The sequence below is a fragment of the Podarcis liolepis genome, assembly GCF_965112155.1.
Source record: "Podarcis liolepis genome assembly, chromosome: 12".
NCBI lineage: Eukaryota > Metazoa > Chordata > Lepidosauria > Squamata > Lacertidae > Podarcis > Podarcis liolepis.
Window position 1 is genome coordinate 34,665,147 of NC_139563.1, and position 27,838 is coordinate 34,692,984.

Below are 27,838 nucleotides of genomic sequence, written 5' to 3' on the forward strand. Positions count from 1 at the left end.
TTCCAACTCTACAACTCTATGATTCCATAAAAGTTTTCAGTAACTTTACGCGGCTTCTTCAGGTGTGTGTTCTTGGTAATTCGAATGTCAGTTTTGACGATAGGGTACCAAGTATAAGCTCCTTATCCATATTTTATATTTTGAAATTTTTACTCTGCCCTCTATTAATGAATGTTTGAAATAGGTTTTGCATTGTACTTGAGCAATACCTGTTGATTTTATTTCACTGAATACTGTTTAAATTTAATATATGTTTCTTTGGAAAACTTCAAACACATTCATGTGTTTTATGCTGCTCAGGACTGATGTGCAATACAGAAAGTTTTCAAACAGTTCTAGTTTGGAGCTGGTTTACTTTTTAGCTTAATAGTTGCTCAAGCATATTATACAAGTGTGAAGGTGGCTGCAGATAAAAGAAACCTTATTTCTCTGTGCAGCTTTGATATTGACAAAATGAAAGAGTAAAGCTAGGAACTAACCAGTTATTCTTTTCTTGTCATCGCTATACATTTGTTATCATTCACATTATCAGGAACTGTTTATCTTTGGGTTTTGGAGTGAATAAACTAGGAAAACGTGAAATAAGAATATTTCTTTCCTTGACAAGGGAAATGTTGTTTCAAGTTGGGTTTGGGGCAGGAGAAAAGCATTCAGATATGTCGTTTATCACACCTGCATTTTGAAGTGGTGCTGTTCGAGGCGGGAGCCGTATGGATTTTTTTGAAGATGATTGCTTAAGTCATCTGATATTGTGGTGGTTCTCTCAGCAATTAAATCCATGGCAAACTAGCTACAGGTTTCAGGCAGAGAATCAAACCTAAATAGCTTGATCCTATGTACATAGTGTTACGAGTTTGGCAAGGTGGGGGTGGGAAGTGGAGTAGGCTGCATGCCAGTAACCTTCTAATCTAAGTAAGGATTCAGATTCCTGGAATAGCCAGGCTAGCTTCCTGAAAACACAAGCAGCCAGACCATGGCTTATTCCCAGCAATGTCATGGGAGTTGCCCCCAATTTCAGCAGCATGCACTATGGTTTGATGGGATGTATGAACCAAAATATGTTTAAGGAAATAGCAATTCCAACCTACATTTTTGATTTGGTCTGTTGTCCTAGATAACTCAGTTTTCAACAAAGAGTTGTGATCTGTGCTCCATGCCCTTCTCGTATGTGTGGAGTGTTTCAGGTGCAGCTATTTGGGTGCACTTGTGCAAAGAGTTAGGCAACTAGCTCTAACTGAAGTAAAGGAGACTTGAACAGCCTTTGAGCCCAGATTGCAGGCTCAGTCACTTGGAGACCAAACTAAACAATAGTTAACAATATTGCAGTGAAATATTTCATTGCATTACATTCTATAATCACACAGAAATTATTGTTGTGATCAAAAGCACTTGGTTGTTGCTGCTGCTGCTTTACAAAAAGCATATAGAATACAGAGGTTTTTTTAAAGTTACTGTTTATGTAGCAAAGTCTATATACAGTAAATAAAACTGTACTAAATGGCATCTAAGAGTTTGAGTCATTGCTTACTCTGTTGACGTAAACGGTAGTGTATTTGAATAGCAGGTATTGTTGGTTAGTACAGCACGATAAAGTAACAAAAAAAGAGAACTGTAAGGCTTGTTAAAACTTGCTAGAATACTAACTTGAGATAAGACAGGTGGGGACCGTTGTTAGTTGACACCAATCCAGATTAATCTGCTTGGACACTGTCTAGCAAATGTTAAATCCCATAAAGTCCCATTGGACATGGTCCTGGCCTTATTAATTATGAAGTATTTAAGATTATGAGCTTTTCATTTGTGCTCTTTGGAGTGTTGATTGTACTATCACTTCTGCAAATGGACCTAGTAAACAACTTTATCCGGCCTTGATCTGGAATTCACTACAGCTGTCATCCTATCCATGTTTGTTGGGGGATAATAAGACTAGCTGGTGGGGCTAGGATTTGGCTGTATGATAGGATAATTTACTTCAAGGAACTTCAGACAATGATTTTAAATCAGTTCAGTGGTAAAACAAATATACTTCACTTCACATTTCATAGTTATTAACTTCATCTTTGGCTTGAGTGGTCTCCATAAGCAGGTCCAGTTTTGTTGCTTATGTCCTACATCTTACAATACATTTTTAAAAAGATTTCCTTAAAAATCTAACTGGTTGTAAATTTGTATTCCACAGGAATTTGAAGAAGACTATGTGGATTTTAAACACAAGACTCTGGAGTTTGAAAGACGCCTTGGATCAATTTTTTGTGTGGGATTCCTTGATTGTTCAGGTTTGGAATCGGCACTTAAGGTCAGTTATGAAGGGCTTAACAATGAAAATGTTGCTTCAATCTGTTGCCACTATTTAGAGCCATTACAGTAATTGCAATATCAGTTTGTGGGTGGAATGTGCAAGTTACTACAAAGGGTATAAAAATTCAGTGGAAAACTACCAGTATTTTAATACAGGGTGGGCAGTGCAATCTTTTATAGGTCTACTCAGATGTAAGCCCTGCTGAATTCACTGGGACTAACTCACAGGTAAGTGGGTTTAGGATTAGAGCCTCAATGTGTGGTAACTTTGCATGCATTTCGGCCCATGAATTGTCATAAAGCGTATTTGTGAATATGTCAGTAGATACGCTTAATACTGACTGGGATTGAAAGAGTTGCTTTAGGAGAATCTTGTGTAATGTACATTGGGACTTTTTTACCTTTCGCTTTTGAACCTTATGAAACAGCTTTTTAATTTCAATTGACTATGCTGAGGTTTACCATTGCAGGGGTGTAGGAGGCAGCTGTTTGAGGAACCCAAATTTAAGTATTCACACCTGCTCTTGAGATTCAGGCAATACATCAACAATAATAAATTCAACTCACACGAGTTGAACTGAGAACTGAGATAATTTAGTAGCTCCCGTTTGATGCTTGGCATCTTGCATAATTTGGTCATCAGGCACTGCCAGACACTTTGTACTCTTCAAAAGAAAAGTAACCTTTTCTGGTATTGATTTTATATGTCAGAATTTTTTAAAGGCAAGCATGCACTATGTTTAGCTTATTTAGTCTACGGCTATAAGAAGAATAGTATTTGCAAACAGCATATTTAATGTTAACGTTAAGGCAGAAATTTGGTGTGGTCAGAATATAGAGTTACTGCCTGTATTTAAATGCAACATAAGAAGGCAATTCTTGGAATACAGTGGTACCTTGCAAGACGAATGCCTCGCAAGACGAAAGAGTTTTTCGTTTTTTGAGTTGCTTCGCAAGACGAATTTCCCTATGGGCTTGCTTCGCAAGACGAAAACGTCTTGCGAGCTTGTTTCCTTTCTCTTAAAACCGTTAACACCGTTAAAACCGTGCTTCGCAAGACAAAAAAAAACGCAAGATGAAGAAACTTGCAGAACAAATTAATTTCGTCTTGCGAGGCACCACTGTATATATATATAAAATATCTGCCTCCCTATGTCACTAAAACATGCTTTCACTTGGAATAACTGTTATGTATAATTGTAATTACTGAACTTTTTTGTGTATAAGACAAGTTTATTTTCTTTAAAAATTTTGCTAAAAAGTGGGGGTCGTCTTATACATGGGTAGTGCATAGGGTAGACATTTGATTGGCAGCTGCCGTGGCTGTCAGCGGCTATTGGGCATGTTATTTGTTGCTGCGTCAATGGCTGGTGTTGATTGGTTGATGCTGTGGCAATTGGGCAGGTGATTGGCAGCTTCTCCCTGTGAGGGGACAGTTGGAAGGCGGATTTTGCGATGCGTGTGGGTGATTTTCAGCACTTCCCCCTAAAAAAAGTTCAACAACCCTGGTTAACCCCCCCCCCCCGCCAAAAGCTCAACAACTCTGTGCCATCTCCTCCCATTATCTTAAATCCGAGACCCCCCCAAAAAGGGACATCTTATATGTTTGGGCGTCTAATACACAGGAAACTAAGGTATTTTGTATAGTGGTACCTCGGGTTACATACGCTTCAGGTTACAGACTCCGCTAACCCAGAAATATTGCTTCAGGTTAAGAACTTTGCTTCAGGATGAGAACAGAAATTGTGCTCCAGCGGCGCACCAGCAGCAGGAGGCCCCATTAGCTAAAGTGGTGCTTCAGGTTAAGAACAGACCTCCGGAACGAATTAAGTACTTAACCCGAGGTACCACTGTACTTTTTAGTAGCAGCTGCACTCAGTTAATATTCACATTGTGCCAGCTGGAGTAAAACTTTCTAGATAATAAACTATAGTTTGTTATGCCAGTAACAGGCATCGGATCAAAATAGCTCTACCTCTTCTTTACCTCTTGTATGCTACCTTGGTGCTTTCATCAACCACAGTATGACATTACATCTGAAATGAAGAACTTTTGTTTGAATGTTACTTTGTTAATGAGGTCCTGATTAGTAAACCACAGTTCTCTGTTTTGGACATACTGAGGAACTGTCTTAAGGGGAGCAGAATAAAAGTGCAAAAGTTGATGTGCACGGGGCGGGGGCGGCAAGGGGGCAGGACAAGGTGGGAGCTTGAAGGTCCAGTGCTTGCTTCTAGCTTAAGCAAGGAATGTGACCCCTCAAGCTGCCCATTGTGTGCAGTTTCACTTCTTCCACTTCTAAATTTCTGTGCTTGGTTAGTCTGGACATAGAATGAAATTCTGTATAAACTCTGCATTTATTTATTTTTAAGTACCAAACTAACCCATATTTCCAGAAACATCAACACAGTTCTGAATCTGTACAAATTAACCAAATTGCATATATGCATATATGCTGATAACAGGTATGTATGCTTATTGTTTTTTACTGACCAACTTATTATCTCTGGTTAAATAGGAAAAGGCAATTAAAGCAATAATCAGATCTTTAGCACTTTTGTGATATGCAGATTTTGCTCCAATTTTTCTTTAATTCTTGTAGAATATTCTATTTTGGTTTATTATAATGCCTCTTTCTGCATTGAGAAAATTGGATTTGTGTAACTGGGAAATCTGACACTGTCTTTTATTTATATAGCTTCTAGTGATTTTGGGATATTTTCTGGAGAAGCCTGTTATTGCAGACATTTTTAGCAAAAATTACAAAATTTTACTGCGGATGTTTGATGAAGAGTTAGATAATTGCAAACACTTCTATGATGAGCACGTTAAGCAGGTACATGACACCATAAGTGCAAAATGTTCCATGTTCAATTCACACAATCGCTTTATTCAGAATAACTTATCTGTTGTTTTTTTTAACCACCACAGGTGGAAGTGGGGAATGAAATAATAAATAAAAACATGCCATTTACATCAGGAAACCTTAAATGGTCCCAAGAAATTAAAGCTCGCATACAGTCATTCTGGTCAAAATTATCATTTGTTTCATATCCGTAAGTATATCTCTTTGGGATTGGAAATTGTTCATGAAAAATAGTCAGACTATCGCTTCATTGCTTTCAAGTTTCCTGCTTCCATAGCAAATAGTTTCCTAGAATGAATACATGATCACATAAATTTACAGCACAATCCTGTATGTGTCTCACTCCATATATGCTGGCAACCTGAGTCCATATTTGTACACTTTATTTTCTATATGGGGCAGCCATTCCCAGCTTGTTTCTGGCCTTGGCCTTCCCTCTAGTTGCCTTTTCCTAACACATCATAGACAGAACTGTTTAGAGAAGCCCTTGACCTAGCAAACAGGCCGAGGGAGGCTGTCCCCACCAGCTATCACTTGTGTACATGTGTTGCTTTGTTCACAAGATGCACGTTGTTGGTGCATATTGGTGCATTGTTTGGACAGCCAGCAGGCACTAGGCAAAGAAATGAGGGAGAAGTGATGAGATGTTTGAAGGCACACACCTTTGTGTGTGCCACAAAGCGTAATCCACTAAGCTCACATGATGGAGGGTGCTGTCCTATTGCCAGTTTTCAACTGCAGGTCTGCTTTGTTTCAGTCAGCAAAATGTCTTAGCATACCTCAGGGTGCTTCCAGATGACCTGCTTCATTGAGCAGCTATCCTAACTTGTTTTCGAAAGATTAGGTGATGTTGGCTATTCATTCTGAGTTGTTTGCGGGGGAGGTTTGATGATGTGTCAAAGCAAGTGTTATCCCACATTTGACAGTGCATCTTCTCATCATTTCCCTCATGCTAGAAGTCTGATATTTTGAGGGAATATGATTGTTGCACAAGACCCTCACACTCTGCCTCATTCCATGGATGTGGCCACACATCCATTCATATTTCCACCACTTGTGGGCTTTCTAGTATATCTTTCTAGTATAAAACAATGTCTTCTTTTTTTAGAATCTTAGAAAGCACAGAGGGTGCTTTAATCTATCAGAAATACATAGAGATGCTGACCTTGCTTGACCAGAATGAAGATCAGATCTATTGTAACTGGAAATCCAAGGTGGATGAAGTTTGCCAGTTCAATTTAGATCAACCCCTAATTAAGCGCAGTGATAAAGATGCTCTCCTTAGTGTGAATTTTGATCCTAAGGTACAGTGCAAGCACTTTTGTTGTCTCTGTAAATGAATCTACTAAGTATCTTAACACAATAAACAATGGGGAAAACTCAGTAAGAATGCATGTGTATAACAGGGCACATTGACTCAAGAAGTAAGTTCCATTGAACTCCCAGGTAAGTGTGCCTGTGATTGCAGCCTGAGTCCTTCGTAATAATTGAATTTGTTATTAAGAAAAAAGTACATGGATCCTACGTTTAATGTTGAGTTGATGGTTTTTGATTTAATTTATGAGCCTTGGGGTCCCTCTACAATTCTGATTCATCCCTGGGTGGGTTCGAACCACTAACCTCCTAGATAACAGGCAGATGCACTGACCTATTGCACCATGGGGCTTCTGCACGTGACTTAACAGTAGGATTTACTTCAAGCATGGGAAACTTTGGTCCTCCAGATGTTACTGAACTACCACTCCCTTCATTCATGGTGACTGGCAATGCCTACAAGTTCCAATGGAATTGTAGTTCAGCAACATTTGATGGGCTTGAAGTTCCCCATTTATCACCTACAGTGGTACCTTGGTTCTCAAACTCAATCCGTTCTGGAAGTCCGTTCAACTTCCAAAATGTTTGAAAACCAAGGTGTGGCTTCTGATTGGCTAATTGGCCCCGGAAACAATGCCAACAGCCAAAACAGACGTTCGGCTTCTGAAAAACGTTTGCAAACCAGAACACTTACTTCCAGGTTTGCGGCGTTTGGGAGCCGATTTGTTCATCAGCTAACCTGTTTGGGAACCAAGATACCACTGTACTTGGTTACATTGTAATCAAGGATTTTTTTTCCTCAAAAGTGCTTCCTTCTGTGAAACTAGAACCTTGGAAAGTGTCGCTCCTTAACTACCCTATGAAAGATTATATTGTGTATTGTTCTTTGCAGCTGGTGGCTATTTTAAGAGATGTGAAATATCTCTTGTTTTTGGATCGATCCGATATTCCACATTCAGCACTGGAGTTATACAAGAAAAGGGGGACATTTGCTAAGGTATGTGTTTTTAAGAATCTTCAGTTTTGCCTGCATGTGTATTCTGCAGATTCTCCTTAGTACAGATGACATTTTCTTCCTCACAATTGAATGTAAACTGAAAAGCCTGGACAATTCAACCTTAAACACTCCAGAGGGCCTTCTCAACAAAGGCATTCTGGTTATGGAAGTCTAGCTGGAGCCCCCATTCTATGGATCTAGTTAGTCAGGTGGTTGACCCACATGTCTAAGTTATCCATGATTTGGGGACATTTGGATTTGCGCTAATTGTTAGGTTGGGGTCATAGTGTTTTCATGGTAGAGATTTGAACATTCTGTTGTTTTCTACACAAACAGTATATAGGGAACCTTGAACTCGTGGTCCAGTGGTATAACAAGGTTAAACAGACTGTTTTGGAAGTAGAATACCCTCTCATCGAAAGTGAGCTGAGGAACATTGATGATCAGCTAATGGAAGCAGAAGAAATATTCACATGGCAGGAAGAGAACTGCTGGGAGTACATTGAGTTTGTGAAAGCTATGGTTCATGACTTAGAGCAGAGACTTCAAAGGTCAAAGGACAATATTAAGGCCATTCAGGAAATTATGAAGCATTGGATGGAGCATCCCCTCTTTTCTAGAAAGGACAATAGAAAAGATGCTTTGTTGAACTTGGAAGACAAAGAAGATAGACTTACTAAGAGATTCATGCTATTCCAAGAAGATGGCTGCAGGATTCACAGGCTTACAGAGGTAATATCTGGAACAAGTCACCATGATATGAGACGAGTATGAAATTTGATATATGCAACATGCACTCACATATTTTCAACCCACTGCAAAATACATATTCAAGTACAGATGTTAACTGATAGTAATAAAATGGTGGTTTGATATTTCAGGTCCTTTAACATGCACACTATTATCAGGTTCATTTATAAACCCATTTTGGTGCTAATTTTCTACACATAGCTTTAATTCCCATGTGGATCTGACAGTTACCTAGTTTTGTTTTTTTTAAAAAAATGAAATTTGTCTCAACAGTAGAATTGAAAGTGCCTGTTTTGGGATGTGTGTTTTTAGGAAAACTCCATGCTCTTTAAAGCAGACCTGGATTCAGATTACTGGAAAATTTACCTGGAGTTCATTGATGACATCATAATTGATGGCCTTTTTAATGCCATAATGCACAATTTAAATTTCTTCTTGGAAAACACAGAGAAAACATTGAAGCCAGCTCCGTTATTCCAGCTTCAAATGATCCTAAGTATCCCAGAAATTGAATTCAAACCTTCACTGGACAAGGAAGCTGCTGATGGCTTTTATGATTTAATAGATGAACTTTTAAGCAACGTTTTCAAAATATCTGCCCAAGTGAAGAGAGTGGCAAAACATCTGGGAATACAACATTACCAGGTAATGGTAATTACTAATCCCCCCCCCCAAAAAAAAATTAGAAGGAAGATACAATGCACTGATTAAAACAATATATGTGTTGTTCACATATAGAGGAACAGTAGTACAGTCATTGAAATAACTCCCCTCCCCTTTATTTTTTTGGCTTTAGAATGACATGGACAGCATCCCAGAGCTGTCTGAGACCAGGCAAAGAGTTATGGAGAGAGTGGCAGATGTTATAACCAAAACTGTGGACTTCAAAAACTCTCTTGAAACTTACGCGTATCTATGGGTGGATGACCGATCAGAATTTATGAAACAATTTCTGTTCTACAGTCGCGTGTTGAATCCCGAAGAAACAGAAACCCGTGCTGACATTGGCATCCCTGATCAATGCCCAATAACTGAGCAATTCAAAGAGCAGGCAAGGAAGTGGAGTACCTGCATGTATTTAAATATTCAGAGTCCCTTTCAGCTTAAAAAGAGAGAGTTTAAATCTTTTATCCTTGTTATACCTGCTTATCTGTTGTAGATTGACATCTATGAGAATCTTTACATTCAAATGACAAAATTTGAAGACTTCAGGATATTTGAAGGCTGGCTTAAACTGGACATGAAACCTTTCAAAATTAGTTTGCTAAATATTATTAAGAAGTGGAGCTGGATGTTCAAGGAATACCTTTTAAGATTTGTCATTGACAGGTACAAATTGTATTTTTTTGGGTAAAATAATAGTTATGATTTATTGATCTATTCTTCTCTTTTATTCAAAAGTGACAAGTTGAGACCTTTGAAAATTCACAGGGGAGCAGTAGAAATGAGGTCAGAGGAACAGCACTCACCCCAAACCCACTTTTCCCGTGATAGGAATAGAGGAAGCTGCCTTATATTGAGTTAGACAAGTAGTCCATTTAACTCAGTACCGTGTACCCTGGCTGGCAGTAATTCTGCAGGATTTTTTCCTAGCCCAGCCTAGGAGCAGATACTGAGAAGGATGAAAGAAGCAAAAGAGACCTATTCCTCTGCTCCTTTCCATTGCTTTTCAGTAAGGACAGCTTAACCTACCTGTTTCCAAGAAAATTTGAAATCATAGTCTAAACAGCAGCAGTCCAATGGTTATCATTCTCAGTGCTCATTCACTGTGCACATATATCAGAAAAAGATTCTAGTATTGAAAATCCGTTGTTTTTTTTTCATAGCCTTGCTGATCTAGAAGAATTCATTAAAATGACTGATGTTGGGCTCCAAAAAGAGCTAAAGGAAGGAGATTATGATGGACTCATAGATGTTATGGTTCACCTCCTGGCTGTGAGAAACAGACAGGCAGCTACTGATGAGCTTTTTGAGCCTTTGAAAGATACAATTATGCTATTGGAAAGCTACGGACAGAAGATGCCAGATCATGTTTATGTTCAAGTAGAGGTACTGTACATTCAGGAATGTAATATTCCATAATTCTATCTGTCTGTGAAGATCATCGCTGAACAACCATCTCTCATTTCCAGAAAAGAAATAATTATAATGAAGCTTTCTCTTCACTCCACATTGCTCCCTCCAGTATTAAGAGGTCAAGGATGTGTTATACATGTGTGTACACATACATACACATGATTTTTTTCCTGTACACTAAAGGTTATTAAAATGAATGGAAACTGCATGACAGCTCTTTTGTTACTCGTTCATTTCGGTAGGGTTTGGTATGGAGAACTTCATGGCAGACACTGTCTATTCTTCCTCCCAAGTTTTTACATTATTTTTTTTGCATTGTGTAAATAAGTGTGGTGACAAGAATGAAAAACAAAAGTGAAGCCGTTGAACTTAAATTAGGCTACTGTGTACTAATTTATACAGGGGGAGTCTTTTAAAAGAGGCACCGTGGAACATGTGTACTCTGTATCCACAGGGCCTCTTTTAAAGGACTCACCCTGTATCTGATTCCAACTACAAGGTTAGAAGCTTTTGGGTTTTTTGTAGCTAAATTCTGGTTCAGACAACTTGGCGACCTAAAGAGAACTGGTTCAGATGCCGAAACGGGTGACATGTATCTGGAAGAAAGTTGGAATTGATCACTGAAATATATGAAAAGAATGAAATATACTGGTCAAGAGTTAAAGAACTATATAACTAGTTATTTTGGGAACACAGTGACTCTGGATTTCTGTTTTCTCAGTCAACAGTTCTAGGATTTTACATCAGTGACTTATGAGACTTCTAAAGAATATAGTGTTTGGGTCTTTCCCTTTTCCTACGGCTACAGAGATAAGTTGACATTTTTGGCAAAAACCATCTTTGCCACTTATGCATTGAAAAGTGTCACGAACTGGTTTTCACTTGTGTTGAAAAGTTGAGAGTAGCATTAATTGTAGTTGAATTTGAGCCAGGCAGTTTTATATATATACCCACCATCCTAAATAGTTGTGGGGAAGTATCCTAGCTCTTCCAGAGTGACTCATGAAAGAACAGCTCCTACAGTTTGCAGAATGTGCCTGACAAAACTGTCCTGCAGTATGAAGTATCCAGAAACTCTCACGACATCAATTTGTCTTTGTTCTTCAGGAACTGCCTGAAAGATGGAATGCCACCAAAAAACTCGCAGTGTCTATAAAGCATGAAGTGGCCCCTCTCCTGACTTCTGAGGTTACCCTTTTCAGAAAGAAATGTGCTGCTTTTGATGTAAGCTAAAAGGATGTGTGTGTGTTTTAGAATTTGTGTGTGTGTGTGTATATACACATGGTGTTTTTATGAGGACAAGATTGTTCACAAAATTTATTGCCTGCGTTTCTTTCATCAGGGGAAGCAGATAGGATTCAGAGAGAGATTTAGAGTGTATGCTCCCTTTCGCTTTGATGACCAAAGCCCATATGCTCTTCTTGATAAGGTAATGGAGAAATCTCAGAGGCGCATGTTATGCTGGTAATCGTTCATTATAAAACAGAGATCTCTATTTACATATTGTACAATTTGTATTTGACATGTTTTTGTGTGCGTGAAGCTTGACATTTAAGTGCTGAATTTAACGTGCACACTTGTTTTCTTTTAGAGCAGCCTTAACATTTTAGAAAACAGCACATGCACATTTTAAAAATGCTCACAGATTTTGAAAAATAGCTCAGTAACATTTGTGTCAAATGAAATGTTGTTCTCCTCCACTTCATATTTGTATGCAGTTCACAGACGATAGCTGCAGCCCTGAACTATTAAAAAGAACAAAAGTTTTCTATGTCCAGGTGGATGAAGAAAGCATGCCATGAATTGATGCCTCAGAAGGGCTTGGGCAAAGCTGTGTTGGGTGGGTTTGTGATTCCTGTCTTTGGAACAAAGAGTTTGTAACCAATTTATATTTAAGTGATCAACATAATAAAATAAAAATAGGCATTATTTTTTTTTTGAAATAGTACTGCTACAAGCCTACCTGCTATTGAATATAGTGCATGTATGCTCAAATCTTTGGTGTTTGTATGTGTCATTGTATGGATGTAAATGTACAAATCTTGAGGAGGAGAGGTTCAGGTGATAGAAATCAGTGCTACTGAAATGAGTGTGATTTATGCTAGCTGAAGTATTGGTCCATGTCTATCTTTTGGAATATCAAAAATGAAAATAAAACATGCACTATTCCTACAAAAAGTATTGTAAAATCCACCTTTTGTCTGTTATCCTGATTGGATTTTAACCAAACTTAACTTGTGTGTTACATCTCTAAGGCAAATCAGGAACTGGAAGCACTGGAAGAAGAAATGTTACACATCCAGGAATCTGCCAGTCTTTTTGAAGTGGTCATTCCCGATTACAAACAAGTGAAACAATGTCGGAAGGAAATAAAGTTGCTGAAGGGAGTGTGGGATATTAACATTTATGTCACAGTAAGCGTTTTCTGTTTGTTTGTTTCAAAAGAGCATTGCGCCACTGGCAGTTGTGTGGAACTGAAAAAATTTTGAAAGAGTGGCAGCGTTGTCATGGCTTTTGAAAAGTAAAAAAATGTTCTTGCCTCAAAGTAATTCTAAGACTTTAAAAAAAAAGAATCAGCACTATTTATTTTTATTTGATTTTTAGAAGACATCTGAAGGCAGCCCTGTTTAGGGAAGTTTCTAATGTTTGATTCTATTTTTAATATTCGGTTGGGAGCCGCCCAGAGTGGCTGGGGAAACCCAGCCAGATGGGAGTGGTATAAATAATGTATTACTACTACTACTACTACTACTACTACTACTTATTTTATTATAATGCAAGGCTACAAGAGTTCAGCTGTGGACTCAAACCTATGGAATCAAAATGGAAGAGATGAGGAAATGAGAGAGAAAACCCTCTGCAACAAATCAGAAAGAGAATGAGGGAGCACCGGCCTGACATTTTGGTGGCTAGTACAGTACATGAATTGCTATGCCTTGCCACATACTTACTTAGCAGAATTTATATACCACCTCATTGCACTAAAACCACTAAGAAATATTAAAATTATAAACAAAAGGAGTTAAAAACAAATGCTTAAAGAAAATTAAAATTAACAGTTAAAAAAATATGTACAGTGTTACCTCGGGTTACAGGTGCTTCAGGATACATGCGCTTCAGGTTACAGACTCTGCTAACCCAGAAATAGTACCTCGGGTTAAGAATTTTGCTTCAGGGTGAGAACAAAAATCAAGTGGCGGCATCATGGCGGCAGTGGGAGGCCCCATTAGCTAAAGTGGTACCTCAGGTTAGGAACAGTTTCAGGTTAAGAACGGACCTCTGGAACAAATAAAATTCTTAACCCAAGGTACCACTGTACTTGCAATTCTATATTACAAAATTGGTTACTGTTTTCTGCAGCAGAACAATGCACATATTTTTGTAAACTAAGAAATCTTAATTTTTTTAAAAGAATATTGAAGGGAGAAATAACATTTACTTCAATTTTTTAAAAAAAATACAAAGGAGAAGATTTTTAGGCTAACCCTTTCCTTGATGGGTTTTTGTGTTTATTTCTTAGTTAGACAGAAGTCATTCGAACATGCAATGCCTTAAAATAGTCCAGCAAATGTAAACTCAGCGCAAAACTTGTACCAGTGTGAATGAATCTCAAAGGACAAGAGGGAAGTTGGTGCACTTTTTATAGGTCTGAAGTTTGAACAACCTCAGAATGCACATGAAGGAACACTTCTCTGAAAACATTCCCATTCTATTGATTTTGGGGGTTGTTTTAAACAAACTTTTAGTCGCTTTGTACGTTACCATGATATGTATATGAGGAAGACAATAAATAAATAATAGCTGCCACATTGAAGGTTTATTATTTATAAAAAATATTTATATACTGCTTGCCATGGGTGAAGAAATCAGTGGTTTACAACTTCTGTACATACAATCATACAATATAAGTCATATGGAAATGTTAAAATCAGCAAACTGTTGTGGAAAGATGCATTCCTAATCGCCTGAATAAACCCTATTGGAAAAGAGAAGTTTTCAGCATGCATTTAAAAGTTGAAATGGAAGGTGCCTGCTGAATCTCACATTGACCGAGTTTTCCACAAGACTGGGCCAATGACGCTAAAGGCTCAATTTCTTGTCGCAGTCCCGTGAGCCTTTCCAACTAGGGGAATGGCTGGCGAAGTGCCTACAATTCAAAGTGTTGGTGCTGATCTTTAAAGCCCTAAACGGCCTCGGTCCAGTATATCTGAAGGAGCGTCTCCACCTCCATCGTTCTACCCGGACACTGAGGTCCAGCACCAAGGGCCTTCTGGCGGTTCCCTCACTGCAAGAAGCCAAGTTACAGGGAACCAGGCAGAGGGCCTTCTCGGTAGTGGCACCCGCCCTGTGGAATGCCCTCCCACCAGATATTAAAGAGAACTACCAGACTTTTAGAAGACATCTGAAGGCAGCCCTGTTTAGGGAAGCTTTTAATGTTTGATGGATTACTGTATTTTAATATTTTGTTGGAAGCCACCCAGAGTGGGGTATAAATGGGTCGGGCATAAGTAATAAATTATTATTATTATTATTATTATTATTATTTATTTACTTTGCCTCTGCCTATTCACAGAACAGAGTAAAGTAGAATTAAGCAGGGATGGGCAGTACTGTCTGGGAAACAGGCCAGAATTTGCAGCTGCATCTTTATCTGCCCCACATCTGGCAAGTGTGGCTTGGGGTATGGAAGCGGCATTGCGAGCCAAATTAGGCTGGCAGGCTAGAGGTTCTCTATGTCAGGATTCTCAGCCGCAGTCAGAAGTAACTGGCCTCACTCCAGGCATTCGGCTTGAGATCCTTGTTGACCTCTCCGTCTGCGTCTCCCGGCAGGATACAGGCAAGGTCACAAATCGGCGATCCTCCTCCAACGTGAGAAGAACACACCCTCCTCCCTCCCCCCTGCTTTCCCCCAGGGAGGGGAAAAGAGACAGACAGGAGTCTATTTACATGTCTTTATTCCTGTCATTTCAGCAGTACAGAGAAACGTGTCTGCACTCTCCAGTCTCCAGCAGTAGAGTCTTAACTCCACCCCTGTACTTCCAGTACAGGTCAGATGACACTCTGAGCTAACATCCGGTGCTCAGTGCTGTGAATAGACTGCCCCTTTTTCCCAATAGTACAGTCCCACACATCAACATCCTGTTTTGCATTCCAGACACCTGCAGCTGGCTTTCGCATTGCTGCTTTTTCCTGACACTCTAGTGCTGTTGTAGGGCTAAGTTAGGTAACTTGTGTGACTGAAGTCCTCCTGGATTGGTGGTTGCATTAACTCCTGGTCATCTACCTTGATGGTGCTGCAATGCCAGAGGGATCAAACCAGCACTTCCTTCTACCTGCAAGCTCTCTTGGTGATAGCAGGGGTAAAGCACTTGAGCAGTGCCACTAGTTACCCTAATTCATTACCCTGCACACATTCCTCTGGCTTGTTTCGCTAGTTTCTGTGTTGATGGCGGTATACACCTTAAAAGTAACGCACTTAACAAAAACAGCAACCTGTAATCTGCCCTACCTCAACTATCATTTTGTTTCCTTGCAGAAACTTGTCTCTACCAAATGTCATTGACATTTCTCTCTGTTTCTCCTGTTTCAGAGCAGCATTAATGATTGGACAAAAAGCCATTGGAAAGAAATCAGTATGGAGCAGATGGATACAGAACTCAGAAGATTTGCCAAAGCAAGTCCCCTAGCTTCTCATATTTCCCCCATTTCTTTGGCTTCTTTAGCTTCCTTTCCCCCCTGCCCATGCAGTGTTTGTTCTTTTCCCAAAGTATCAATTCTTTCAACCTTCACACTCTTTTTCGACTCAAGCTTAGGTCTCTGATGCATGGAAAGTATAAAATGATGCTGTCGCTTTTATTTTTCCTGACACAACATATCAGGTTAAATCTACATAGAGAACTAGCATAAAGCAAGATGCTAGAAGCAGATAGAATTTGCATTATTTCTCTCTAGGTGTTTAAAAGTAAAAACCCAATTCCGGCAACATGATTACAACAATAGCAATAAAAGCATACGTCATAAATAAATCTGCTAAGTCTTTATGGTGCCACAACACTTTTTTGCTGCTTTTAATGTTTTACCAGTGATGTTAAATAATGATTCCAAGTGCTGTGTGACCCAGTGTTGTGATGCAACATTGTCATAACATAGTTGCAATGCTTTTCCTTAGGAGATGTGGTCATTGGATAAAGAAGTCCGCTCCTGGAATGTGTATATGAATCTGGAGTTAACCATAAAGAACCTGTTGACATCACTGAGGATTGTAAGCGAGTTGCAGAATCCAGCAATGAGAGACAGACACTGGTATCAGCTGATGGATGCAATAGGTGTAAGTATCGTTTTTTAAAATTCCTTTGCAAAGATCTCTTGGCTCTTGTGTCATAAATATTGCTTCACTCATCCTCCCACCACTCAGTTGTGGCGTGGGAGGTGGCATGCTTTTCATTGCCTTACACACTGTGGTGGCACAACTGCCCACTGGGATGGGGCCGGGGCAGCACAGGGTTGGGGTAGCAGTGGGTTGCCAGTAGTGACAGGCACAGTTCTGCATGCACTTAGACACTGACAACCTGGTGCTTGACCTGCCCTTGACCCGCATTGCACTCCCTTGCCCCAACCTGGTGCACAGCAGCATGACTTCAGCCAGGTAGGCAGCACAGTGGTGATTCCCATGATTTCTATGTTTGCACTTTTGATTCTCAGAAACAGTTCATAAAACTCCAATGCAGCCAGCTCACGGACTTTGTATAGCAGCTTCAGGACTTTAGTCAGGAGACCCCCTTTTCTTTTTGAATGTTAGTAGTTCATACTTCAAAATGGAACACAATCCACCAGGTCTTTCTCCTTCACAAGCTCTATGAGCAATAAGAACAGAACAGGAGAAGGCTGAAGGTCAAAACATCATCGCTTCCCATGATTTACCTCCATGGGTACATATTGCATAAATGTATTATTTCCAAATTCTGTCTCAATATTGATCTCACAAATTAAGGGTGATTCCCAACCCTTAATCAGAGTTGATTTCAGTAGGTCTACTCTTGAGTATGACTGATAGTTATGTAGGTCATCCACCACTGTAGTCATAGCCTGACTTCTCCTTTCTCAAATCAAAAAGCTTGTTCTTTATCTGTTTTTCCCCCTATAACAAATAATTGTATTTTATTTATTACATAAAATTTATATACCATTTGACTGGAAAAAATGATACATTTGGACTCTCACACCTTGCCCATGTAGAGATGTGAACTTCATAAGTTTGTTTGGCTAATTCACTCATTAAAAGATAAACAGGCAAAACTGAAGCATGTGTTGAAAGATTGTTGCTACTTTGCTATATTTTGCAGCTTCATTTTTCAATAACTGAAGATACAACATTAGCAGACCTGCTGTCATTGAAGCTGCATAAAGTGGAAGATGATGTCCGGAACATTGTTGACAAAGCAGTGAAAGAACTTGGGACTGAAAAGGTTAGTCTGCTTTTCTCCTCCAAATTTCTTTTTGGATTTTGGAATTTTGAATTACCTATTCTTGTTTTCAAAGTAGAACTGATCCACCATTGTTGGCTTTCCTTCTTTCCCTACTTTTTGTACAGAATAAGGTACAGTCAGAGTTTATTTACTTTTTCAATACCTTTAAATTTATTTTTATCTTTCTTTTCCCTCCAAAGAATGTGCATGTAGGGAATGATAAAACACTGTAAAACACAGCAGATGACTCTGTGGTTTAAACCACTGAGCTTCTTAAGCTTGCTGATCGTAAGGTTGGCAGTTTAAATCCATGTGACAGGGTGAGCTCCCATTGCTCTGTCCCAGCTTCTGCCAACCTAGCAGTTTGAAAGCATACCAGTGTGAGTAGATAAATAGGTACCACTGCGGTGGGAAGGTAAATGGAGTTTCTATGTGCTCTGGCTTCTGTCTCAGTGTCCCATTGCATCAGAAGCATCATGCTGGCCACATGACCCAGAAAGCTGTCTGTGGACAAATGCCTGCTCCCTCGGCCTGAAAGCAGAGATGAGCACCGCACCCCATAGTCTAATTCGACTGGACTTAACTGTTCAGGGGTCCTCTATTACCTGTAAAAAAAAAGGAACCTTGCTGTGCTTGTATATTTATGATTGCATCATTATTTTTGCATGCTCATTTTTACTGATAAAACATTGCAGAAAAGCAATCTTAATCAAGTCTCAACATCAACTCTTGAACAATATGCAGGAGCACAACTAAATAAAACAGCATTCACAGATGTGATTGAATGGAGATTGCACATTTGTAGTGTTTTATCAGTGTGCACGAGTACACACTGAACCACAATAAAACTGAACCCCCAAAAGAGTCACAGTGCAATCATGTCTACAATCATATTGAGACTGCTCGTTTCAATGTTTTTCACAATTCTAGCCCTGGTAATGTACAAAGCCCTGGTAATGTACAAAGCTAGAATTGTGAAAATGAATGAAAGCTTAGGCACACTGTCCATTTTCCAAATCCAGAATTAATTTTAGATAGTATACTAGTTCAAGTGAATTCAGGAGGAGGAGAATGCAGGCAGGGTGAATCAAATGTGCAGAATGTGAAAAACTTCGCCATCCCTACTTTTCTCTTCTGGCTATATTTGACCAAAAATGTGTGGATTTATGTAAGGATTTTAAGTAATATGTCCATGACCTGAGGCGAGGTGGGAAACCTGTGACCTTCCTGATGTTGTTAGACTACAACCTCCATGAGCGACAGCCAACAGGACCACTGCTCGAGGATGATGAGAGTTGTAGTCCATCTGGAGGCCACAGGTTTCCGCACCCCAACCTAAGGAGTACATGAAATCTCACCACAGCCAATAAGAAAATGGTACGACTTTAGATGGATTTGGGCAGCATAGAAGAACTGTGTAATTGATTGGGTAATAACACTTGATTTAAATATATTTCAAACCCATGTTCTGATGTGTTAACCAGATTCTCATAGAAATCAGTCAAATATGGGCTACCATGGAGTTTTCGTATGAAGAGCATTACAGGACCAGTATTCCGTTGCTGAAAACTGATGAACAGCTTTTTGAGACTTTAGACAATAACCAAGTAAGATGTTATTTGCTAATGTAAATAGTAAATGTGCTTGTTGCTGAATTACTAATGTGTTTTTATAATTGGACTAAACCTAAGGCACTGTTTCCAGAATCTGTATTTACAGTGAATCTTAGCTGTCCCAGATGTTAAGTCTGTGAAATTATACGTGTCCTTGACTGTATACGGTTTTAACAAAAATTCCTGTCTGTGTAGGAGTTAGCAAAATTACAGGTCCTTGGTCTCTCTCTTTTTTTCCTAGATAGTATGGAATCATTTAATAATATGCTGTCCATTTGCAAGGTTTGAAAATGTCGTTTGCTGTGATTTACTGTAATAATAGCTTGCACAAGATTTTTTTTGTAAAACTTTTGTAGCTATGACTCCTATGCCTGTTAAGTAATTTTATTTATCCTTTAATTTTATTCCCACTCTTCTTCTTTTTTTTCAAGGTTCAGCTGCAAATAATTCTACAAAGTAAATATGTTGAGTATTTCATTGAGCAAGTCTTAGGCTGGCAAAAAAAGCTGAATGTGGCAGACGCCGTCATTTTCATTTGGATGGAAGTTCAGCGTACATGGTCTCATCTTGAAAGCATTTTCATTGGCTCAGATGATATCAGAGACCAGCTTCCTGAAGATTCAAAGCGATTTGATGGCATTGATGCAGATTTCAAGGTTAATGAGGAATATCATGATTAAAACCAACCATTCCATTGTCCCCTTTTCTTTTTAGCAAAAACATTATTACAATCTTATATGTCAATGAAATCTCAGTATCCAGCTGCCAGGATTGGATGTGTAATATATATTAAATCTTTCTATACAGCTCTTCAAATATGCGGTACTCCTGTGACGTTTATTCATTCTTGAATCAGAATTACCCAGTTACTGGTATTGGTGTGTGGAAGGAGGTGGAATGTTTGGAGGCAGCGATCTCTCACACTGTCACTTGACTGTTCTAAATAATATATTACAAGCTAAGATAAAATTATAAATGAATGTTGGCTGGATCCCTCCACTCTCAGCTGGTGCCTCTGCCCAGTTTCCTGCAATCTCCCTGCTCCCTCTCAGTCCACCATGCCACAGACCAACCCTTCCAGCAGGGTCTTCACCATCCCCCACAGTTTAGGGGAGCCTTTTGGGTGACCTAAACTATAAGAGTTCGAATCCCCGCAACGGGATGAGCTCCCGTTCTTCGGTCCCTGCTCCTGCCAACCTAGCAGTTAGAAAGCACGTCAAAGTGCAAGTAGATAAATAGGTAGCGCTCCGGCAGGAAGGTAAATGGCGTTTCCGTGCACTGCTCTGGTTCACCAGAAGCGGCTTAGTCATGCTGGCCACATGACCCGGAAGCTGTATGCCATCGCCCTCGGCCAATAAAGTGAGATGAGCGCTGCAACCCCAGAGTCGGCCACAACTGGACCTAATGGTCAGGGGTCCCTTTACCTTTAAACTATAAGAAGAAACAGCTTTCTTGAGCATGACTTTCATCTGCAGATTTAGGGTTGCCATACGTCCTCTTTTTCCAAGACACGGCCTCTTTTTCAGGGGTATAATTTCTGTCTGGGAAATTTTTTAAAATTTGCCAAAATGTCCAGGTTTCCTTTTTGTTTCTCCCTTCCTGCAAGACTGCCTCCTCTTGCTAGCGGTGCCTCCTCCACTTGAGCCTCCTTTGCCAGTACAGCTCATCCCTGCCCAGGGACCATCACACACCGCCTGCCACCTCCTCTCACCCACTGCCTCTTTCTCTCCCGGTCCCTGTTTGTATAATAATCCTATATATATATATATCTCAGCTTCTATTGCCTGCATATAGTAGGGGTATTTAAAATGAGAGTCGTCACAGCGATCCATTGTTAAAAGTAGAAGTCGGCAAATGTGTCCTCTTTTTTGCCCTTCAAAATATGGCAGACCTAGGATAACTGCTAGTGAAAATGTGAATGAACCATTTTTTGTCTTAACAAAAATTATAAGGAAAGGTTTGTGAGCATTAAATATTGAAATGATTATTTCTGCACCTATACCCAGGAATTAATGAATGACTCAGCAAATACAAAAAATGTATTGGAAGCAACAACCAAGCCCAATTTATATGAAAAGCTTGAGGATTTGCAACACAGGTAAAACTGAGCTAATTGTTTTCTCTAATATATTCCAGTATACAGTAATCAAGAGGATTGCTCAAGAGATGGTTTGTATAGTTTGCTTTGGGATTCATCCTGTTTTAGATTATTTTAAAAAAAATAAACACGCATTTATAATGCTTAACAATATTAAGAAGTGTGCTACAAGCAGTGATGGAACAATAATCTGAAAGAAAAATAATACTGGCTAACTGCTGACCTTTAATTGGGAATGGAAAACTATAATGGTACTCATTCCCCAGCAAATACTTTTTTGGTTTTAAGGTTTTGCAAATTGAGGTGTGCATTAGATTCGATGGCACATTAGATTTGCGTAAATACAGTATTTATATGCTAGTGTTGATAAGATCAGTTTTTCAAACTTGTTTAAATGTCTGTGCATTTTAATGACCCTAATTGTGTTATTTGGGCATTTGAATTCAGCATTCCTAATTAGGAACACCACAAAGGCTAAACAAACACCATTCCATTAATTAACAGTAAGAGCAATTCTAGACTCTAGTTGGACGTGGCAGATTTGTTCATGTTAACAGATGTATACAGAACTGCCCAATCTACTGAAGTAAATGGAGAAGCCAGCAGGAGCTATGTGTACTCATCAAAGCAAGTGATAGGGGAGAAAATTCCGTTCAGCTTGCATTTAAAGGTGAACCTGTATAATTAGCACTTTCTGAAATAATATATGAAGTTAAACAACTGTCTTTCAAAACTTCACACTTTTCTGAATTTTGCAATGCAGTTTTCCATCCAAGAAATTAGTACGAAAAGCATATACCAGCGTAAAGTATGCACGTGTGTGTGTGTGTGTGTGTGTGTATTAAAATATATTAAAATAAATAAAAGTGCTGCCTGGTCCAAAACGCTCCTTTCTCGGTAAGGTGGTAGCCAAGCAGTTGCAGGTATTCCTGAAAGATACAACTTAGCTGAATCCATTTTAGTCTGTGTTCAGGTGCAGTTTGGGGACTGAATTGGTCTCTGGTGCTTTTGCTCCTACCTAGAGGGTTATGTCCAAAGAGTAGCACTGGGAGACAGTTTCAGCTCCATGGTCTGTGTGCTATGGTGTACTCAAGGTTGTCCCCTTGCCCCCACTATCGTTTAGCATTTGCATGAAGCCAATTTGGGTCCTTGATCCCTTACATTCCTGTTTGATATTTGGAGGAGTCACTGTTAATGGTCCCCCATTATGGAATTTCCTGAAGTCAGATAGGTTCCTTCCCTACTAAACTTCTGGCGTCTGCTGAAGTCTTCTTTATTCAAGCAGGCATTTTAGTGTAGTTTGATTTTACACTTTTAACGAAACTTTATTTTTCTGTAATGTAAACTGCTTAGAGAACCTCATTGTTAAGTGGTGTATAAATTGTTTAAATAAATAAATAAATAATAATAATAAGAAGAGTTTGGATTTGATATCCCGCCTTTCACTCCCCTTCAGGAGTCTCAAAGCGGCTAACATCCTCCTTTCCCTTCCTCCCCCACAACAAACACTCTGTGAGGTGAGTGGGGCTGAGAGACTTGACAGAAGTGTGACTGGCCCAAGGTCACCCAGCAGCTGCATGTGGAGGAGCGGAGACACGAACCCAGTTTCCCAGATTACGTGACTACCGCTCTTAACCACTACACCACACTGGCTACCGCTCTTAACCACTACACCACATAAAAAGTATGGGCTGTTTTCAGTTGCAGTTGTATTGTTTATGTATTTTTTCTTGTGGCACAGTTGAACACTGACGAACATCCATATTGCTATGCTGAAGGCAAACAATTTAAGGTTGCAATCAGTAGTGGTGCTGGAAGAGGAAAGGCAGTGATGAAGGGCATGGGGCACATGCACCAGCAGAGAGTGTTGGGTGCTCCTGCCAGCATATTTAAATTTCGTTGCCACCCAGCCCCTCCCAGTATGCAGAACTGACTCCGCCAGAGGGAGGTAAGGTTCCACTACCCCATCTGCCACTGGCTGCAGTGCTGAACATACTTAACTGAAAAATAAGTCCCACTGAACTCAGTGGAACTTCTGAGTCGATAAGCATAAAAAGGAATGCTACTGACCTTGAAAACCAGCTTACATACATACATGCATACATACATACATGCATACATACATACATGTTTTGGTGCAAAAAGTGCCATAGATAATTAAATGTGAATATCCGAAGTGTTCCCCTTTTCATTTTCAGGCTATCTCTTTGTGAAAAAGCTCTCGCTGAATACTTGGAAACCAAGCGCTTAGCTTTTCCTCGGTTCTATTTTGTTTCATCTGCTGATCTGCTCGACATTCTCTCAAAAGGAGCACAGCCAAAACAGGTAAAGTTTCTTGTAATCGTGTTTAAAGCATTATCTGCAAAGAAATGCGATAGCAGAAAGTGAAAGAGAAGGTGATTAAAATCTGAGCAAAGCTGGGGTGACTGAGTTCCTTAATTGTATGCTGCTGTTTGAATGCAGGTGACTTGTCATCTTATTAAACTTTTTGACAACACTGCTGATCTTAAATTTCAAGATGACAAAGAGCAGTCCAGCAATATTGCCCTAGGAATGTACAGCAAAGAAAAGGAATATGTCCCATTCACTGCTGAATTCAAGTGTGGTGGCCAGGTATGTTGGCTTTTTTGATGGCAAAACTATACCTATCTGCTAAAATTGGAGGAAATGTGAAAGTAAATTGGGGTGGAAACATTCATACTGCTTTGCGAGAGAAGGGTGATTGGAAGCTACAATATTGTACAGATGTTCCTACTGAATTCAATAGGACTTACTTTTGAGTAGACATGCATAAGGTGGTGCTGTAAGAGTACCTGAAACATATTTTTGATGAGGCATGAATATATATACATAATGAAATTTTGCCTCCATAAATTCTTTTGCTTTTTTTAAAACCAACAACAACGAACCCTCTTATCTACCACCTGGTTTTAAAAAAACATGAAGTTACAAGGGAAAACAATAAGTCTGTTGGGTATTGAAATGTTTAACAATGTAATTATGCATCTTTGCAACAAACTTTTCAAAACAACTCTCCCCCTCCCAAATCATACACACATGTGGGTAGATCACTTCTTTTTTTAAGACAGGTAGGAAGCTTTTAAATAATAATAATAAGCCAAGTAATCCGAAGGAGGAATTCAATGTCTCGCTATTGTGATTGTTCTATTTGTGCAAGTATGTCTGCTTAATAAACCCAGGACTACCCTGGAGAGGGCCATTGGACTAGTATTTGAGAATGCAGTGGTGGTAACAACACCAGTCTTTTTCACAGTCGGCACTGCAACATATGAAGCATGATTATGAGCTGTAACGTGTGCAGCTGGCTTCACAGTAAATCTTGGCTTCTCCATCCATTGTCTGCCTTGCTTCAACATCTGCATCTCTCCAGAATACCAAGGAGTTGAACAGGCACCACAGTGCTGGAGAGATCACCCATAAGCAATTTTTTTGCTGGCCTCTTGCATCTCTTCATAGTGAGACTTAATGTCTCAGCAGAATTATAAGCAATGCCCAACAGAAATATTGCTAAGCTCAGGTGGCTGTGGGGATGGAATGGAAAAACTGCGTGGAAGTCGTTTATTTTGTAATGTTTATCTAGGATATCATATAACATGGGTTGCTTTAAATGCAGGGGCAAACCATGGTTTGCTGCTTTGTGAGTGACACCTCACATGCTCTCCCATTACCCTCCACATGGGCATTCTGATTCCTTTCCTTCTGATTTACTGACAAACCTCAACTGGTTGTTACTTCTTGGTTTACATACATTTGGAAGTGGCAGAGAGAATTGGAGCACATGAGGGAAAGAGGGGTGGGGAGACGGAATATATGGACACCAGACATTCCCACAGTTCAAACTCTGTTAATTCTGAATTGGCCCAGTAGGTTGACTACAGGCTAATTTGGGTCTCATTGTAATCAGTGGGGCAAATTTGGCACGATTTCCAAAGGAAAAGTCCACCTAAATTATTCTGCACCAAAACCTAATGTCTGCAATGGTTTGTTTTTCCAAAAGGTGGAAACCTGGTTAAAACGCCTTGAAGAAGTCATGTGTGAAACAGTGCGTCATCACATCACAGAAGCTGTAGCTGTCTATGAGGAAAAGCCCAGAGACCAGTGGATCTTTGACTATCCTGCACAAGTAGCACTCACTGGCTCTCAAATCTGGTGGACCACTGATGTGGGAATAGCATTTGACAGGCTGGAAGAAGGGTTTGAAACAGCCTTGAAGGATTATCATAAGAAACAAGTATTAATAGATTCCTTATTTATGTAACAGTCAAGCCATATGTAAAATAGGGCTAGTTTGCAAAGCTTGCAACTTAGGGCGAAGGAAGGCTCTCCGGCACCCGGTGTGGGGTGGGGTGTCGAGGGGCAGGGCAAACCACCCGGCGCCACTATGTACGGTGCACGCGCAGCGCCGCTACATACCAGCGGTGGGGCGAGCTGTGGGGAGGGCGATTCCCCGTGTGCTGTGGCATCAGGGGCGGGGCAGGTTTGTCACCCCCCTCCAGGGATGGCACCCGGGGTAGACCGCTGCCCCCTTCCTCCGCCACTGCCAATGAAGTTGGTAAACCCGAACTTTACTGATTTAGGTTGCAGGTGCACATGTAGGATATTGCTTGTTTGCATGCTTCCACAAAGCACAGTCTTCCTTCATATAAAAATGTGACATGTCATGGAAATGCCAGTTTTTGCTCTTTTCCTTGGCTTGGTAGTGCGCAAAGCTTTCTTCATGGAGTAATATTACAAAATTCAGTTCCTCTTCCCATGCAAGCTGGAAGTGGTACAGTCCTGCAAAAACCTTATGACTCAGTTCTTGCCAATTGTGTTAACGGGCGTTAAGACAAATGAAATATGTCTGTAGGAGTAATTTAGCTAGAGCGTTAAACAATGCCCTGTCAAGCTGTATTTATTGGTTACTCACTTTTATCTGTGATAAAAGAAGCATTTCCTTTGCCTGTTCATAGATAAGATTGTTTCTGTGTCTTTGCAGACACACCACAAAAAGTTTTTGGTACCTTACAGACTAACAAATTTTATTATGCTTAATCGCCAATGTGTAGTTTTCACAGGCTTGTATTACAGCAAGAATGAATATAAACGAAGGGAATAAAAGCATTTGTTTGATTGCAGTACCAGTTACTAGCATTGTCTAAGCTAGTGCATGTACTGCATGTACATGTTTTGCATATGGGGGGCTCACACCTCATTGCTATACACTCAAAATTGCTACAGCAGTTGAATTAACTAATTGCATACAATAAACCAACAAGTGGTGCTTAAGGCTAGTGGAGTTGCATTCAGTAACATTTCTTTCCTTGTGCCTTTTTCAAGATCACTCAGCTAAATGCTCTTATCTCTCTATTGTTGGGAGAGCTGACATCAAGTGACAGACAGAAGATCATGACTATTTGCACAATAGATGTTCATGCAAGAGATGTGGTAGCAAAGCTTGTTTCTCAGAAGGTAAAGTTAAATCTCCATCTTGTCTTCCATACCAGGGTCCAAGGACTGGTTCATACTACTTTACTTTATGTTATTGTTTGTTTGTTTGTTTGTTTGTTTGCTTGTTTGTTTGCTTGCTTGCTTTATTTTTCATTTTCTCTGCTGCAGTCCTAAATGTGTCCCAAATATACTTTTTTTGAAGTAAAACTCATCCTAGTGGTGCAGCAATAAAACTGCTAGCACATTTGCAAAGCTAAACTGGGTCCAGTTTTGGATGGGGGGGCTGCATGTTGAGATTTCTGCATTGTGAGGGATTGAACTAGATGACTCTTGGGGTCCCTTCCAGCTCTGCGATTTTATGAAATAAATGCGTAAATGCTTCCCAGAGGATCAGGTTATTAACTGTCATGCATGCAGGGTGATCCGAAATATGTTTACTGACGTTAACCTCACTTAGTCTTCTGTGACTTACTGGGCTGTAACACAAAGCTATAGCTTAATGCTATGTGCATGAGCCTATAATTACTATGAGCAATGCCAAGTCATGAGCCTTGGGCTCATCTGCTCATCACCTCTAGCTGCAATGTAGCTGGAAGAAGGAGGTTGGCAGCATCCACTTATTTTAAACCAGAGTTTCTTGTTACATTTGATTGACAGGAATACTATGGTTTGTTATCAAGGCAAGTTCATGAATCTTGGTTTTATCATAGCCTTTTTTTGAATAAGCCAATATTTAACTATTTATTCATTGGGTAAATTTATGTACCACTCATATTGCATAGTTATCTGGATGGTTTAGAAGCCCAATTAAAACTAGAATAGCAAACAAAAAAGAGAAGCAATAAAACAATTATAAATAATACAAACAGAAAAATTATATATATATATAAAATCAACATTGGGAGAGCAGCT

The 27,838-nt window shown here is 39.6% G+C and overlaps 1 protein-coding gene across 1 annotated transcript in view; it reads left to right on the plus strand.

Moving 5' to 3' along the window:
- The window catches only part of DNAH11 (dynein axonemal heavy chain 11), a 143,719-nt gene that overhangs the window by 17,378 nt on the left and 98,503 nt on the right, over positions 1-27,838 (plus strand). Inside the window, exons 9-31 of the mRNA XM_083467740.1 lie at positions 2,180-2,296; positions 4,994-5,131; positions 5,227-5,351; positions 6,270-6,465; positions 7,368-7,472; positions 7,809-8,204; positions 8,535-8,867; positions 9,019-9,273; positions 9,382-9,551; positions 10,049-10,271; positions 11,406-11,522; positions 11,641-11,727; positions 12,554-12,712; positions 15,889-15,972; positions 16,468-16,626; positions 17,642-17,764; positions 19,249-19,371; positions 19,809-20,033; positions 21,384-21,475; positions 23,674-23,800; positions 23,939-24,088; positions 25,494-25,727; positions 26,816-26,947. Of these exons, the coding sequence (XP_083323866.1) occupies positions 2,180-2,296; positions 4,994-5,131; positions 5,227-5,351; positions 6,270-6,465; positions 7,368-7,472; positions 7,809-8,204; positions 8,535-8,867; positions 9,019-9,273; positions 9,382-9,551; positions 10,049-10,271; positions 11,406-11,522; positions 11,641-11,727; positions 12,554-12,712; positions 15,889-15,972; positions 16,468-16,626; positions 17,642-17,764; positions 19,249-19,371; positions 19,809-20,033; positions 21,384-21,475; positions 23,674-23,800; positions 23,939-24,088; positions 25,494-25,727; positions 26,816-26,947 (3,870 nt within the window). The remainder of the gene's footprint in view (positions 1-2,179; positions 2,297-4,993; positions 5,132-5,226; positions 5,352-6,269; positions 6,466-7,367; positions 7,473-7,808; positions 8,205-8,534; positions 8,868-9,018; positions 9,274-9,381; positions 9,552-10,048; positions 10,272-11,405; positions 11,523-11,640; positions 11,728-12,553; positions 12,713-15,888; positions 15,973-16,467; positions 16,627-17,641; positions 17,765-19,248; positions 19,372-19,808; positions 20,034-21,383; positions 21,476-23,673; positions 23,801-23,938; positions 24,089-25,493; positions 25,728-26,815; positions 26,948-27,838) is intronic.